The sequence below is a fragment of the Herpailurus yagouaroundi genome, unplaced genomic scaffold (genome assembly GCF_014898765.1).
Source record: "Herpailurus yagouaroundi ecotype Mexico unplaced genomic scaffold, PumYag 163, whole genome shotgun sequence".
NCBI classification, from domain to species: Eukaryota; Metazoa; Chordata; class Mammalia; order Carnivora; family Felidae; genus Herpailurus; species Herpailurus yagouaroundi.
In genome coordinates this window covers 23,551,201-23,568,799 of record NW_024412404.1, presented here as the reverse complement: position 1 = coordinate 23,568,799, position 17,599 = coordinate 23,551,201, and the positions used below count along the sequence as shown (strand labels likewise).

The window sequence follows — 17,599 nt, the reverse complement described above, 5'->3', positions numbered from 1 at the left end:
CCCTCACCTTCACTTTAAAAATGTCGGTCACAGGGGCGCCTGGGTGGTGCAGGGGCGCCTGGGTGGCGCAGTCGGTTAAGCGTCCGACTTCAGCCAGGTCACGATCTCGCGGTCGGGGAGTTCGAGCCCCGCGTCAGGCTCTGGGCTGATGGCTCGGGGCCTGAAGCCTGTTTCCGATTCTGTGTCTCCCTCTCTCTCTGCCCCTCCCCCGTTCATGCTCTGTCTCTCTCTGTCCCAAAAATAAATAAAAAACGTTGAAAAAAATAAATAAATAAATAAAATAAATAAAAATGTCGGTCACAAAACTTAAAACTGAGAGATGATTAGAAACCCTCCAAGTCAATGGTTCTCAATTATTGTGTATGTAAAAGTATTTTTAAAAAAGATATCCTACTGCAGACCTGCTGATTTAGAGTACTGTACTCTTAATAGGATGGAAGCCCAGAGATGGGAAGAAATTTGTGCAATAATAGGTAAGGTAACACATCAAAAAACCAAGACTAGATAACAAAATAACTACTAATCCTATATTCTTTTGGTTTTGGTGGTTTTAGATGCAATCTTGTTCCAGTAAGTCACCCCACATTCTATGAGAAAATTATGCTGCTTTGACCTCTAATTCCAGGGTTGACTACTTGACTTTATTTGGAGAAGGTAATATTTGCAACATCCAAGCAGAATCCACATGTGGTTCTGCCAATGCTTTTTTCCCTTAAGTTCAAAAACATGTCCTAGGACAGGGGCTGATCCTCCAGACTGGCTCTCAGGATGAAGAAGCAGCAGAAAGCAGAGTCCCAGCTGATCTACAGCCAATATGTAACATATTGAAAAATAACAAGTCGAGAAATACATTTTTGTCACTGCAAGACACCAATATTTCAAGATTGTTTGTTGACTAGAAAACACTGACTAGCATGCCCTGAAGATAGAATGTGAAAGAAAACAATAATTTTACTTGGAAACATTAAATCAAGAAAACATTTGTGTGCTTAAGAAATATGAACTTCAGAAATAACTAAAAGAAAAAAGCTTTTCTCAATAAAAAGAGAACTAAAAATTACCATTATAAAAAATATACTTTCAACACTAAAGTGCATCTGTATTCTATAATTATATTTTTAAACATGAAAAAAAGATAAATTAATCTCATTTTCAGTATATTTCTTCAATGTTGTTATTATATAGAAGTCCCTGTTAATCACCATAACTGGTATATTTTTATAACTGTTTTCATAATTATAAAAAAGAAATTAAAAATTTCATAATTTATTGATTTAAGAAAAACAATCCTGTACCAGTAGTAATACAGGGACAAATAATTATCCAACTAATAAAATAAATTCAAATTAAAACACCAGAGTGATATCAATTTAACTTATTAAGGTAGCAAAAGTTAAAAGCAGACCCGATTAAAACTTAACACAGCAAAGCTGCAGGTTTTAATACATTTATTATTAAATGTTTTGATTGTTACTGCTTTATAATTTTAGTAATAAAGAATTTTTAAAAATTTAGCATGACTACCTAGTCATACCTTATATATTTGATCACCATCTTCTGGTTCTGGACTGGATGGCAATGATAGCTGAATATCATGCAATGAACCACTTCCATCATGCTGTCAAAGAGAACAGAAGGAAAACATGAGATTAATACAATAACTGCAAACACTCCTTTCAACCTGAATTCACCCAGACCAAATTGCTAGCATGGCAAAGGACAAACAGGATATAAGATTTTAGAAATCTCCTTTTCGTTGTACACATTTGTAGAAGAAAATGTGGAACGGGTAAAAATAAAGCAAGGGCAAGAATAATTTGTGGAACTAAACAACAGATAGTACATGAATGGATGAAGCACAAAGCCATTGAAAGTTTTACAGTGGGAAAAGGAATATGGAAAATTTCCTAAAGAATTTGAAGATTATCTCACCCACAAAAAAATGCAAAATAAAAGTCAAATTACATCTGCTTTGGTTTAGACATGGCTTTTAGAGTATGATTTAAAAAAAAATTTTGGGGGGGCGCCTGGGTGGCTTGGTCGGTTAAGCATCCGACTTTGGCTCAGGTCATGATCTCACGGTCTGAGTTCGAGCCCCGTATCGGGCTCTGTGCTGACAGCTCAGAGCCTGGAGCCTGTTTCCGATTCTGTGTCTCCCTCTTTCTCTGCCCCTCCCCTGTTCATGCTCTGTCTCTCTCTGTCTGTCTCAAAAATAAATAAACGTTAAAAAAAAATTTTTTTTTTAAATAAAGAAAATTTTTTCAATGTTTACATATCTTTGAGAGAGAAAGAGACAGAGCATGAGCAGGGGAGGGGCAGAGAGAGAGGGAGACACAGAATCCGAAGCAGGCTCCAGGCTCTGTCAGCACAGAGCTCGATGCAGCTCGAACCACAACCATGAGATCATGACCTGAGCCGAAGTCAGACGCTTAACCGACTGAGACACTGAGACACCCTTGAGTATGTATTTTTTGTTTTTGTTTCTGAGTCAGAAACAATAATATTAAATAATTCAAGAAGGCATAGCCATAAGAATCATTTGATTAAAAATACTAGACCAGATTATACATATTGCATGACTATTTTTTTTAAGTTTATTTATTTATTTTGAGAGAGACAGTACGAGCAAGCAAAGGGTAGAAAGAGAAGGGGGGAAAGAGAGAGAATTCCAAGCAGGCTCTACACTGCCAGCACATAACCCAATGTGGGGTTCAAACTCATGAACCGTTGACATCATGACCTGAACCGACATCAAGAGTCAGACACTTAACTAACTGAGCCACCCAGGTACCCCCGCATGACTTGATTTATGTGAAGCCTAAGAGAAGGAAAAACTAATTTATTGTGCTAGAGATCAGAACAGGGGTTGACTTAAGGGAAAGGGGATGTTGGAAATGTTCTATGTCTTGACTGTATGTATGGATGGTACATACAGGATGTATGGTGGTACACACATATGAAAAGTTTAAGTTATACACTTAAGATTGGTATACCTTAAACACCTACTGGATGTATGCTATATCTCAACAGAAGTTGAAAAAGTTAAACTTTTTGTCCTTAAATGCAATAAAGAAAATGACAAAAATTACGTCCTACCCCTTGCTGAATTGGTTAGGAATAACCAAGAAATGGCATATTAAATGATTCACAGACAACCTCAAGAAAGATGAATAAGTATAGAATATGCCTGGGGTGATGGTGAAGGACTTGGCCCCTACCAAGGGTGGTTTGACACCTGGTTTGTTCAGATGCCTTGAGACACCCACTGAATCAACAACCTTCAAGGAGTGCTACTATCATCATCTTCCTCAGACCTATCTGTCCTGAGGAAATCTCTTAGACTGCAGAAATGTCCTGTATTAAAACAAGAATGTTAAAGTAGGAGACATAAGCATGTAGGCCATTTTCTTCTTTACTGAATCACAATCTCTGGGTATAGGGCCTATGAATGTGTATTTAGATTCATAGCAAAAAATAAGCATTTGTCAAATTTCTAACATAAATTATATCTTCATTGGTGAAATCAAATGGAGATACAGAATTTGACCTGAGAGGGGAGGCAATGTCCTAATGAATGCCTTCAGAACACCATGTTAAATGTTTAAAATAAAAAAAGAAATTTTACAAGACTCATCTCAGTTAAAAGTTCATCTCTGCTGTAAATGCCTTGATGTAAAAAAACAGTACTACATGTAAGTATATATTTGAGAAAAGAGAAACTGTATAATCTGACTTATTTTCAAACATCTCTATCTTCTTCCTGCAAATTGCAAGCAGGAACTCCAAAGAATAGGAGACAACACAAGTATACACTGCTTTTGCCTTAGATGTGGGTATAGCTGTGGAAAGTAAGTAGCAGAATGAGAAAAATAAAACATCAGCTTTCAGGGAGAACAGACAAAAAGGGGAGCCCCAGGTAAAGAGAAAATACCAGTGAGACCAGCTCAGGACTCCAGGAAGCTGTATGTAAATTTCTAAGTTCAACCCTGAATAGCACTTGCTTGAATCTGATCCTAATATCAAAGACTTTGAGAAATAAACTAAGACCATTGCCCAGGCCCAATCTAGCCACTGAAAGGTGTATACTAAGGACAGATCTGATGAGCATGGCAAAGGCTCTGAAATAGAAATGACATTACAGCCACAATCCAAAGGTGGCTGGCTAGTTTGAACTTCTAGCCTGAGTCTAACCAGAGCATTTGTCTGCTTTAAAATTAAAACAGGAGTACCTGGGTGGCTCAGTCGGTTAAGCGTCCGACTTCTGCTCAGGTCATGCATGATTTTGCGGTTTATGAGTTTGAGCCCCATTTGGGCTCTGTGCTGTCAGATCAGAGCCTGGAGCCCGCTTCAGATTCTGTGTCTCCCTCTCTCTCTCTCTGCCCTTTCCCCACTCGCATGCTCTCTCACTCTCTCAAAAATAAACATTACCAAAAAAAAAATTATTTTAAGAAAATTAAAACAAAAACCAAAACCAAAACAACAAAAAACCCCAAGAAACCCCACAATATTCTCCATAACATTTAAACAAAATTAAGTGTCTCCTAACAAAATACACAAAGATACAAGATATACAATCCAAAATTACTCAACACACAAACAACAAGGAACATCTCAACTCACACAGGAAAAGACAATCAACAAACACCAATGCCAAAACAAGACAGAGGTTGGAATTAATTGAAAGAGATTTTAATAGGGCCATTATAAAAATTCTCCAAAAGTAAAAGAGAACTCTTAAAGGGAATGGAAAGAGAAAATCTTAGCAAAGAAATAGAACAAAGTGGAAATGTGCAAATTCTAGAACTGAAAAGATTCAATAATTAAATTTCAAAATGCACTAGCTGGACTGAATACCAGCATTTGAGATAACAGAGTGAACTTGAAGACGCATCAACAGAAATCATGCAATTTGAACCATGAAGAGAAAAGAGATGGGGGGTGGGGGGCGGCGTGGAAAAAGAATAGGATCTGCTGAGGGAAGTATGGGACAAGAATGAAGGATCTAATATAATATTCATAGCATTAGAGTCACAGAAGGAAGGGTAGAGGGCAGAAAAAAGTATTTGAAGAAATAACAGACAAATACACCCCAAACTTGGTGAAAAACATAAACCTGCAGATTTGGGAAGCTCAATTTAAAAAGAATAGAAAATAGACAAAGTGTGGTCTCTGAACATAAGGGAATTAAACTAGAAATCAGTAACAGAAGGATAATGTTCAAACTGTTAGAAAGTAAACAAGGAACTTTAAATCATCCATGGGTCAAAGAAGAAACCTGAAGGCAAATAAGAAAATATTTTGATTTGAAGAAAAGTGAAGTACCACATTATCAAAATCTGTGGAATTCAAGTAAAGCAGTGCTTAGTGGGAAAATTATTATAAGAGAGACTCATATTAAAACAAAGGTGTCAAATCTACAACTGGAGCAAAATAAACCCAGAGCAAGCAGAAAGAAGAAAATAATAAAGAGCAGAAATTAATGAAATTGAAAATCAAGAAATAGAAAGAAAGCAATGAAACCAAAAACAGGTTATTCGGCAACTATAAAACATCTAGCAAAACTGCCAAAGAACAAAGATAGAAGGCACAAATCAGATACATATCAGGACAGAGAAAACAGGTATCAGGAATGAAAGCAGGGATATCATTAAGATGTTTCAGGCATTAAAAGTACATAAGGCAATAATACTATGAGTGACTCTATGCACACAAATTTGACAACTTACATGAAATGGAGAAATTACTCAAAAACCACAAATTATCAAAACTCACCCCAAATGAAACAGACAACTTGAGTAGATGTGATTATTAATAAAATTATTTCATAATTTAAACCTTCCATAAAAGAAATATTAAAGGCTAGATGTTTGTCTATAAAATTCTTCCAAAATTTAAAGGAATAGTATCAGTTCTATATAATCTCTTAGAGAAAACATAAATCAAATTAAGTTAGAAAATTAAATCAGTTAAATGAGGCTAGCACTTACCTGAACCAAAGACAGTATAAGAAGACTTAAAGATCAAGATCCTTTGTGAATACACAAAAGTCCTTGAAAAAATATCTCTAAATCAAATTCAATAATATATAAAAAGGAAAAAAGATTATGAACAAGTGGAGTTGATCCCTGGAATGTAAAGCTGGCTCAATAGTTAAAAAGCAATGTGATTCAGCATATCAAGAAATATCTATATGATTATCGCAACAGACACAGAAAAAGTTTCTTCCAAAATTCAACATCCATTCATGACAAAAACACAGCAAACTAGCAAGAGAAGGGAACTTGTTCAACCTGATAAAATCCATCTAAAAAAAAGCCTCAAAATTAACATCATATTTAACAGTGAAAGACTGAATGCTTTACCCCTAAAGCCAGGAACAAGGTACTCTATTATACTGGAGTTCCTACCCAGTGCAATAAAGCAAGTAAAATGAAATTTTATTTTTTTTTTTATTTAAAAAAAAAATTTTTTTTTTCAATGTTTATTTATTTTTGGGACAGAGAGAGACAGAGCATGAACGGGGGAGGGGCAGAGAGAGAGGGAGACACAGAATCGGAAACAGGCTCCAGGCTCTGAGCCATCAGCCCAGAGCCTGACGCGGGGCTCGAACTCACGGACCGCGAGATCGTGACCTGGCTGAAGTCGGACGCTCAACCGACTGCGCCACCCAGGCGCCCCTAAAATGAAATTTTAAAGGACAAGTAGAAACTAAAAAAGGAATAAAACCATCTCCATTCAAGTAATATAATTTTAGCTGTATCATTTCCCAAAGTATCTGCAATACTACTACTAGAACTAACACATGAATTTAGGAAAGTCACAAAATACAAGGTTGATATATAAAAACCTACTATTTCTATGGCAAAGAACTGAAAATTGACATTTAAAAACATTTACATTAAACCAAAATCCAACAAAACCAAGAAAAAAAATCAAAATCCCCAAATAGAAATATTTAGGTACAAATCTAACAAAATATAGACAAATTTCAAAAACAAACAAACAAAAAAAATCGGGGCACCTGGGTGGCTCAGTCAGTTGAGTGACTTCGGCTCAGGTCATGATATCGCAGTCTGTGAGTTTGAGCCCCGCATCTGGCTCTGGGCGGACAGCTCAGAGCCTGGTGCCTGCTTCAGATTCTGTGTCTCCCTACCTCTCTGCCCCTCCCCCACTTGCACTCTGTCTCTGTCTCTCAAAACTGAATAAACGTTAAAAAAAAATTTAAAAACCAAAAAAAAAAAAAAAAGAAATCAGAGATGACTTACATAAATGGAGAGGTATACTCTTTAATGAATTTAAAGACTCAATATTGTTGAAATATCAACTCTCTTCCAAATTCAACTACGTATCAGTGCCCACTCAACCAAATTTCCAGCAAAATTTTCGCCGAAATAGAAAAGCTGGTTCTAAAATTTATATAGTAAGGCAAGAGAACTAAAACAGTCAAATAATTTTGAAAAGATAAAGTTGGAATTTATAATACTACTTTGAGACTTACTATAAAAGCTATCGTAATCTAGAGAATCTGATATTGGCAAAAGGACATTGATCAAAGGAATGAAAGAGTCCAGAAACAGACACATTTATGTTCAAAGGCATTTTTGATAAAAGTACCAAGGCAATTCAATAAAGAAAGGATAGTCTTTTCAACAAATGGTACCAGAACATCCATATGCAAGAAAATTAATTTCACTCATACCTCAATGCCATATACAAAAATTCTCAAAACAGACTGCAGACCTATATGCCAAACTTAAAACTATAAAAACTCTCCAAATAAACAGAAAATCTCTGTAACTTTGGGTTGGACCAAGATTTCTTAAATATGATACCACAAACATGACAATAAAAAATAGTGATAAATTTGACTTCAAGAGAAGGACTTCTGCTCTTTAAAATACTATTAACAGATTAAGAAGAGAAGCTATGGACTGGGAGAAAATATTTGCAATAATCCAGGTAACATACTGAGCATAGTATCTAACTCATAGAGAGCACTTATAAATTGTTAGCTATTTTTAAACAATATTGACAATAAAAAAAATGATAATGTGCTTCAGGGTTTTTAACAGTTCATTAACTCACAATTGTACATAGCTGCCTAAAAAGCAACTTTCATTTTTTTCAATATTCATTTGTTTCATTTACCTGCCTGCTAAAGTACTATTATAAATATATAAAGAACTTTCAAAAATCAATAAAACAGACATTTTTGTTCATGGGCAAAATAATAAAAACCAAAGAAGATATACAAATAGTAAATAAGTACATGGAAATATGCTCAAAATGATTAGTCATTAGGCAAATGCAAATTAAAACCACAGTAAGATACCACTGCACATCTACTTGAAAAGCTTCTGAAAAACACAATACCAGGCAGATGCAAAGATGCAAAATAACTGAAGCTTTCATTAATTGCTGATGGGAATACAAAATCATACAGACACTTTGGAAAACAGCTTGGCAGTTTCTTAAGTTAAATATATACTCACCATACAACTCCACAATCTTAACCCAAGGTACTAACCCAAGAGAAATGAAAACATGTGCACATGAAAATCTATGCACAAATGTTTATATTTATAGTAGCTTTATTCACAATTGCCAGAAACTGGAAAGTGAAACAAATAAACTTCAACTGGTAAACGGATAAACAAACATGCATGCATACAATGGAATACTACTCAGCAATAAGCAGGGACAAATTAGTGATACAAGGACAGCATGAATGAATTTGAAATGACTTATGGTAAGGGAAAAAAGCCAGACTCAGAAAACCATATATGATTCCATTTATGTGACAGTCTTGAAAAGGCAAAACTACAGAGACATAAAAAAGATCAGTGGTTAAAAAAAATCAGTGGTTGCCAGGAGCTAGCAGGGGGTATAGGGATTGATTATAAAAGTTAAAAAAAAAAAAAAAAGGAATTTTGGGGGTGATTGTAATAGCTAGCTGCACAACTGTATGGATTTGTCAAGCTCACAGAACTTTACAACAAAAAGGGCTGAATTTTAGAGCATGAAAATTATACCTCAAAAAAGCTGAATTAGATTGAATTCTGTCTCCCCTAGAAATTCATGCCAATTCAAAACTTGTGAACAGAACTTCATCTGGAAATAGGGTTTTTACAAATGTAATCAAATTGAGGTCATAATGGAATAGGGCCGAGCCTAAAATCCAATATGACCAGTATCTTTGTAAATAAGAAGAGAGAAATTTGGACACACAAACACACAGGTCATATGAAGGTCATGTGAAGATAGAGGCAGAGACAGGAGTGATGCATCTACAAGGCAAAGAATGCCCAGGATTGCCAGGACCACCAGAAGCTAAAGAGGCAGGGAAGATTCCTCTCCTAGAGCCTTCAGAGAGCACATGGCCCTGACAACACCTTGATTTCAGATTTCAAGCCTCCAGAACTGTGGAAGAATAAATTTCTGTTGTTATATGCCACCCAGTTTGTATTTTATATTGTGGCAGCCTCAGAAAATTAATTCAAAAAAAAAAAAAAAGAAAAAACTAAAAGCAAACAAAAGGAGAGAGGAACACCAGATAAATCTCAATAATAACAAAAAAAGGAAAATTGATATATTAATATGACTATAACACAAGCGGCAAGGTAAAATTAAAGATAAAAAGCATTAATGAGGATAAACAAAGCTTTAGTGATCAAAGAAACACTCCACCAAGATGATGTGCCAATCATAAACATTTATATACCTAATAAAATAGAGCATTAAAAGAAGAAATGGAAAAATCTATAATTATAGCAGGAAATTAATACTACTCTCAGAAACTCATAGAGCAAAGAGAAAAATTTAGTAAGGATAAATATAAATAACACAATAAAAAGGTCAATATAATAGACATACTGCTACCTAAAATATAGAGAATATATGCTTTCAAACAAACATAGAAAAATCACAAAAATCAAGCATATTCTAAGCCAGGAAATTATAAACCATGGTCCACAGGACAAATCCAGCCAGATGTCTATTTTTATCATAGTCCATGAGCTAAGAATGGCTTTTACATTTTTAAATGATTGCATTTTAAATGATTTTATAAATATCTATCTAAGAACCACGATTTTGCTTCTTGCCCAGAAAAGCTAAAATATTTACTATGTAGCCTTCTAAGGAAAAGTTTTCCACCCCTGCTTTAAGACACAAAGCAAATATCAACACATTCCAAAGAATTTATATCACATAGATATTCTTTATTATTAACCTAGATTAGAAATCAATAAAGGATGAAAGCCCATCCTCAAATATTTTTGAAAACTGAAATAATATTATTCTAAATAAAACAAATTTATAGTATAGCCCAAGACAATTGAAGAGTTACTAATGTTTAAGCCATTGGTATGCCTCAAAAAAAAACACTTTCCAATTTTTTTTGACAGCCTAGCAGTCTAGACTTAGCCAATCAAAGAGGGAAAAACCTATTATTTCCATCAAAGCACAGGAGCTTAAAGATCATGAATAAAATCTCCAACTGAATCAATTAATAAATCATCTCCTCTCCAAATAACTCTGACACTAACCAATAGTAAGTAAACTTCAACTCAAATGAAAAGTGTCCCAAACCAAAATTAGAAAAACTTCTTTAAGCATTACAGGAGGAAGAAAAACATAAAATGGACAGAAAACCTTTTCTCTAAAAAAAACCCAAAAAACTGAAAAACAATCGCACATGCAATGTTCATATTTCATATCACGTATATTAAGAAGCTAACATTTACTGAATAATGCTGGCACTGTTCTAAGGATTTTGCATAAACCTATTTAATAAATGCATAGATGCAGAAATACATAAAAACTACAACACCCTGCTGCACAAAAAATAAGCAATTCATAGTTAACTGATTATCCCAACTATGGTGGGCTGCTTTACTGAATGAAGTGTCTCAACAGTCTCTATGATTTCTAATTAGGATTTCTGAACTCTAAATATAATTATCCTTACTTAACTCTTATGCCAGTAGCATTTTATTAAAGATTCAAAAAGAGACAGAGACTTTCCTTTATCCTATGAGCACTAGGAGACTACTGTCATCAAGCCATCTTCCACTTTTCTCTTTTGACCTAGCATCAAGGTAAACTCTTGTTCACATATGAACTTATTGGAAAACCCTGTAACAAACTCCATCTTACCCAGGTGGTTCTTCCATGAGTTTGCAAAAACTGGGATCTTCCTATGAGTTCCAGAGCAGCTGCAATGGACACAGACACTTGAAATGACTAACAAAAAAGTTTGGCAGCATTGACCAATCTCTGCTGACAAGCATCATCAGTGATGTCAACAAAGCTGCCTTGTGTTTCAGATATGCTACAACACAATCACAAGAGGCATCCTAGGAAAGGGAGTAGAGGAAGAGGAGACGTGGATTTTTTTCATTTTCTTTTTAAAAAGTCATTAAAAAAAAAAAGCATATGAACAATCGCATCACCTCACGTAGACTCTATAACGTACACTGAAAATAATTTTTGAGTAATGCTGTAATTCACCTATTGGGTTTAACATCTAATGATTCAAGCTATATTTGAGAGGATTTCTGAAATACAAACTTATAAAGCCTGATTTTAAATAAGCGCTTCAGAGAGGTGAGCCTAACAAATGGTTGGGATAAATATATTTTTAAAATAGAAAAATCTAGTATTCAAATTGACTAGAACATTGTTATATAAGGATAGATTTTGTAATATTTTAAGCAACTGTTATTTACAAATTTTTTGTTTAGATTTTTTTATTGAACCTAATTGTATATATCTGAGTCAGGATATCCTTTTTTATAGGTTTCTTCTGTCACTTGAAAATATTAGTTGTAAATTTCTTCTAAAATTTTAATTAAAAAAATATTTAATTCTTCAAACCATCTGTTTACTATAGTATAAACTAAATAATTGCCTCTATACTACTGAGTTTCTCCTCAGTCATTTACTTTAAAATCCTTCTGTGTCCAATTGTTTAGTAGATACTTCAGCACATATGTCTGGGTTTTCTATTCTTTTCCACTGCTTTATGTTTCTATTTGTGTCAGTATTATATCTTGCTCTAAAGAGTTTCCTCCCACCCTTTCTCTTTTTGTCTTTCTTATTCTTTGGTGTTAATAATTTTGGAGTCATTTTGATGAATACCACAAATAAAGGTGTTTTGATTTTGGGTGAAATGTATTACATCTATAAACAGTACTGGGAAGAACTACAGGTTCCAATCATACATTCAGTTTGCATCTTTGCCCTTTGTAACACATCATTTTTATAATTATCTAATGCTTATATGTTCTCCTAGATTATAAAGTAGTTGGCTTGGTTCCTACATTAACATCCCTGGAGTAAATTAATTTTTATAACATTTAGACTTCTTATAGAACATAAGTATTTTTTTCAGATCTTTTATATAAAAATTTTCAGGTTTCTTTATAAAACATCACAAACATCATTCAGCACATTTACTGATGATTTAATGCTTTATTAATGCAGTGATCATTTCATTATTTCCAATTTAAATCTATGATTTATTATCTTGGAATTCTGAGCATAGCACTGTTTATATACTAGAAAAGGTTTATTTTGGGGGGAACCACGGCCCACAATAAGAAATACATTTATATCACAACCAAGTATATATATTTATGAATATGTGTGCATATATGTGTGTGTATGTGTGTGCATATATCTAAATAAGCATGGATGAATAGATGATGGATATTCAGATACAGATAACATATCAAAAATGTTCCACAAATCAGTATTTGTCTTTTTTACATGTAATGCCCCCTGATAGTTCCTATACTATTCTACTTTATTAGGAAAAAATTCTAGTTATAATGGTCAAAATTTATTTCAAATCCCACTAGCCAGTTGTAATGTATAGTTTTAAGAACAATGCACTACATACAAGAATTGTGTCTTCTTTCTTTTTATCTTCAATATTATCACAATCTTAGTACTCAACAAGTATTTAATAAAATATACTGAATGATGAAATAAGACTAATTTAATGAGTATTAAAGTAAATGGAATTAGCTTTTTTCCAACTTTTTTTTTTTTATTTTTTTTTTATTTTTGGGACAGAGAGAGACAGAGCATGAACGGGGGAGGGGCAGAGAGAGAGGGAGACACAGAATCGGAAACAGGCTCCAGGCTCCGAGCCATCAGCCCAGAGCCTGACGTGGGGCTCGAACTCACGGACCGCGAGATCGTGACATGGCTGAAGTCGGACGCTCAACCGACTGCGCCACCCAGGCGCCCCTGGAATTAGCTTTTTGAGCAGCCACATAAAATTTTGAGCAATGCAAGCAATTAAAAACCCCTGACCTTCATATTTTTATTGTTGTTATTGCCATTATTGTAATACCTAACATTTATTAATTGCTTTCTAGGCATCAGACATTATGCTTAGCACTTGATCTGAATTTCCTCATACATTCTTTATAACAGTCCTCAGATAGGAGCTATTATAATCTCTGCATCTTTTATGGAGAACTTACCCAAGACCATGGAAGAAGTGGTCTAAATTCAAATTCTAGTTTTTTAAATTACATTCATTCTTATTAACTTTCATCATTAATATATAGAAATTCAGCATCATCCCAATTTCCCACAACTAAAAACAACTCAAATACCAACAGGTAAATGAATAAAAATATATACACACATACATACACACAATAACATGCTATTCATCAATAAAAAGTAAAGAACTATTGATACTCTCAAAATAGATGAATATCAAAACCATTACGCCGAGTGAAAGAATCCAGAAACTAAAAGGGTACACACTGGATGATCTCATTTAGATTAAATTCTAGAAAAGGCAAAACTTAGTAACAGAAAGAGTAATGGTTGTCTGGAACAGGTTCAAGAGACAACTGATGGCAAAGGGACATGAGAGGATTTTAGCAATTGTAGAAATGTTCTTTATCTTGATTGTGGTAGTGGTGGTTATACAACTGTACACATATTCATCAAAATGCAAACAAAATATGTAAAATGGGTGCATTTTATTTGAATGTAAATTCTACCTTAATAAAGTTGATACTTTTTCTTTTTCTCATTTGTTTCTTCTTCCTCTTCATTATCCTTTCCCTTCCTAAACAAGCCATTAAGTGAGACAGAACAAGATAAGTCTCTACCCAAAAAACGCCAAAGTAGAGAACATGTCCCTGCAGGGAAGCAGCTTACTAGGCATGTCAGAGCCCACAACAGTGAAAAAGATATCCATGGAGGGAGTAGGGAAACAATGTGACAGCAGAGTCAAACCTGAGTAGAACATGAAGGGCACATGCACAAACAGGCAGCCTGGTGTGGGCTATCAGAGTCTAAGCAGATTGAGGTGGGTATCCACATATCGATGGCCTGGAGAGGACTACCAGAGCTCAAGCAGCATAAAGAGAGCATCTATACAAGAAAAGAACTAGTGCCAGATGAAAGAATCAATTATGGCAAGGATGGTATCCATGTGTAGGCATTAACTGACATGTAGTATCAAGCCCAAGCACAGTAAGGAGGCATCGTACGGAGAGGGAGACTGGTGTGGGGTGTCAGAGCCCAGGGGACTGGCTGACAAGGAGTCAGAGCCCAAGTAGGGTGAGGAAGGTATACACAGAGGATGAGAAGAAGCTATGCATGGGGAACCTCACTAAGATGCAGAACCTTAATGGCGTGAGGAGAGAAACTACACAGGGCAGGTAGTAACAGCGGTGGCAGGAAACAGGTCGCACTGAAGAGGACTGATGAAATGAATAAATATATTAAGGAAAACAGAAACTAATTTTCTCACTGTTGGAGGAGAGAATTATAAATACAGAAAAGGAGAAACGCTGTATTTAGAGTGGAATTAAAATTATAAGCATAAACCCACAGTTTTCAATATACAGAGATATAGAAATACAGTCACTAGTATGCATACAAAATCCCACAAATACACGCATGCACACTTACATGCCTTGGGAGGGCTTAAGGGTACTGACAACCCAATCGCAATAAGCACATCTAGCCCCCAAATCTTGGCTTCTAAATACCATTCTCCACTAGAAGTTAACAGGAATAAGGAAAACACTAAATAATAAGGATGGGACATCTTACATTGCCACAAATCCCTTCAAATAGTATTTTTAAAATACCAATTTGGCCATGTCACTCATCTGGCTTACTAGTGCCTAAAGAGTAACACTCAAGCTCCTTTTGTGGCACAAAGGGCCTTTACAATCTGCCCTAAGCCTATCACTGCTGCCTCTTCTCTGACATCCTACATTTTCACTATATCCCATTATGAACTGATGTTTGAATAAGACATGTACCTTTTCAATAACCTTTTATTTTTTCCCAAAATAGTAAATACATATTATAGAAAATGAGAAACCAGAATATGTAGATTAAGGGAGCCTGGGTGCCTCAGTTGGTTAAGCATCCAACTGACTCCTGGTTTCGGCTCAGGTCATGATCTCACATTTCAAGAGTGCAAGTCCTGCAACAGACTTTGCATTGGCAGTGTGGAGCCTGCTTGGGATTCTCTCTCTCCCTCTCTTTCTGCCCCTCCCCCATTCATGCTGTCTCTCTCTCAAAATAAATTTAAAAAACTTAAAAAAAAAAAGGAAATCTACATTTTCTTTAATGTAGATTAAAGAAAAAAAGACATCACATTCTCACCATCCAGTGAGAATCCACTATTAACACCTTAGTGCATTTCCTTCTGGAGATACACATATAGATATATGTAAAGATATATGATTATAATGTAAATAGTATTCTATAACCAGCCAACAATATCTATCTTTCCATTTTGGCAAATTTTTATCTCATCTAATATAGAAGTCATATTCAAATTTCCCCCCAATTGGCCAAATATATCCCCTATAGTTGATCTGTCAACCAATATCCAGGTCAGAATTTCACATTACATCTAGTTGTCCCTTAAATTTCTTTTAATGTAGCACTTTCACCTCCCTTCATCAACTTTTTAGGACACTAACAAGCTAAAGGGATATTACAATTTTTTCTACAGAAATTCCAACCATACGAATTTGTCCTTCCTCTCTTATTCTTCTATCATCTGTTTATTCTGTAAAAAGAAATCTGTGAGCAGTAACTTGAGGAATTAAGATTAAATGTTTTGGGCTAGAATATATTATGCACAATTATGTGTATCACATGAGCAGATACACATTATCTAGCTAACTCAACTCATTACTAATGGGAAAACTATCTCTGGATTAGGGTGAGGACAGTTTGGTCTCCCCAATGAACAAGTATGGTTTTCTCTTGCCACTATAAGTAATTATGGTGTTACTTTGGCACTACGTGAACGGACTATTCACCTCACAGTTATAACAATAATTAATAATCTTGGCATAAGGCAGAAATTTCTTCAGAAAATTTCTTTAGAGGGGCGCCTGAGTGGCTCAGTCAACTAAGCATCCGACTTCGGCTTAGGTCATGATCCCACGGCTCATGGATTCGAGCCTCACGTCAGGCTCTGTGCTGATAGCTCAGAGCCTGCAGCCTGCTTTGGATTCTGTGTCTCCCTCTCTCTGCCCCTCCGCTGCTCATGCGCTCTCTCTCCTTCAAAAATAAACATTAAAAAAATTTTAAAGAAAAATTCATTAGAAATTTCTTTGTTGTTTGTACAATAACGTTTCCCTAATTTTATTACACTTTCTACATTTATTTGATGGCACTCTTCAGCAAAATTCAATCATATTTCATTAAGGATTTAGTTATTGAAATATAGATGTCGCTTTAGTTACTGAAATATAGTCCCACCGTAAATGCAGCATAAATGCTTAATTTTTCTTGTTAATAAACATTTTTAAAGTAAGAAGTTGTGTTAATAGTTACCTCAAAGTGTACCAAGTGAACACTGGTTTTTCTGGCTTTCTCTTTATTGAGTATCTTAGGTACTCATGGGTTTTCCTACAGTCATTATGACAAATGAGCTCATACTCTCAAGAACCTATACCTTTGTTCATGTTGAATCCACTGATTTCCTCCACAAATTCTTCACCTGATAAACTCAACTCGCAGTTTCACATCTTCTCTATGATGGCAGAGAGTGAATTTCTTCATCTCCATTCCCAGAGCAATTGTTCTATTTCACATACTACATAAGGATACTTCTAATGTAATATTTGGTTGCATATCTTTTCACTTCCCTGACTTGTCTTTCACAAGTAAGAATAGTGTCTTTCACCAGTGTTATTTACAGTTTGATTCACAGATTTGTTTTGGCACAGACTATTTTCTGTCTGCAACACAATAAAATAAAAAGCTTGCACCAGACTATAAATCAACTGGTCATTAAACACAGTTTGGTTTTGGCTCAGTCTTTTTTTTTTTTTGATAGCAAATATTTCTGAAAGGATGAAATGTGTTGATTTCTATTATGGAAAGAGCTACTTTAACTCTCCAAGGATTAGTAACAAACACTTTTACAAGCTACTTTGAATAGCACTGTCCAATCATCAATTTACCCTCACTGCCAGGAACAAAAAACGGAATATGAAAACAAGTGTTTGCAGAAAAAGACAGTGTGCAGGAGTGAGGACCACGGGCATGTCAAAATACCCCTTCTAACGTGAAGAGTAAGTCACTG

At 35.0% G+C, this 17,599-nt stretch overlaps 1 protein-coding gene across 9 annotated transcripts in view; it reads right to left on the bottom strand.

Annotated features, from left to right (window-relative positions):
- CCSER2 (coiled-coil serine rich protein 2) overlaps positions 1-17,599 on the bottom strand; it is a 200,576-nt gene that overhangs the window by 52,626 nt on the left and 130,351 nt on the right. For all 9 annotated transcript variants that reach the window (XM_040485605.1, XM_040485610.1, XM_040485606.1 and 6 more), the window contains one exon: positions 1,535-1,618. In XM_040485605.1, coding sequence (XP_040341539.1) covers positions 1,535-1,618 — 84 coding nt within the window. The remainder of the gene's footprint in view (positions 1-1,534; positions 1,619-17,599) is intronic.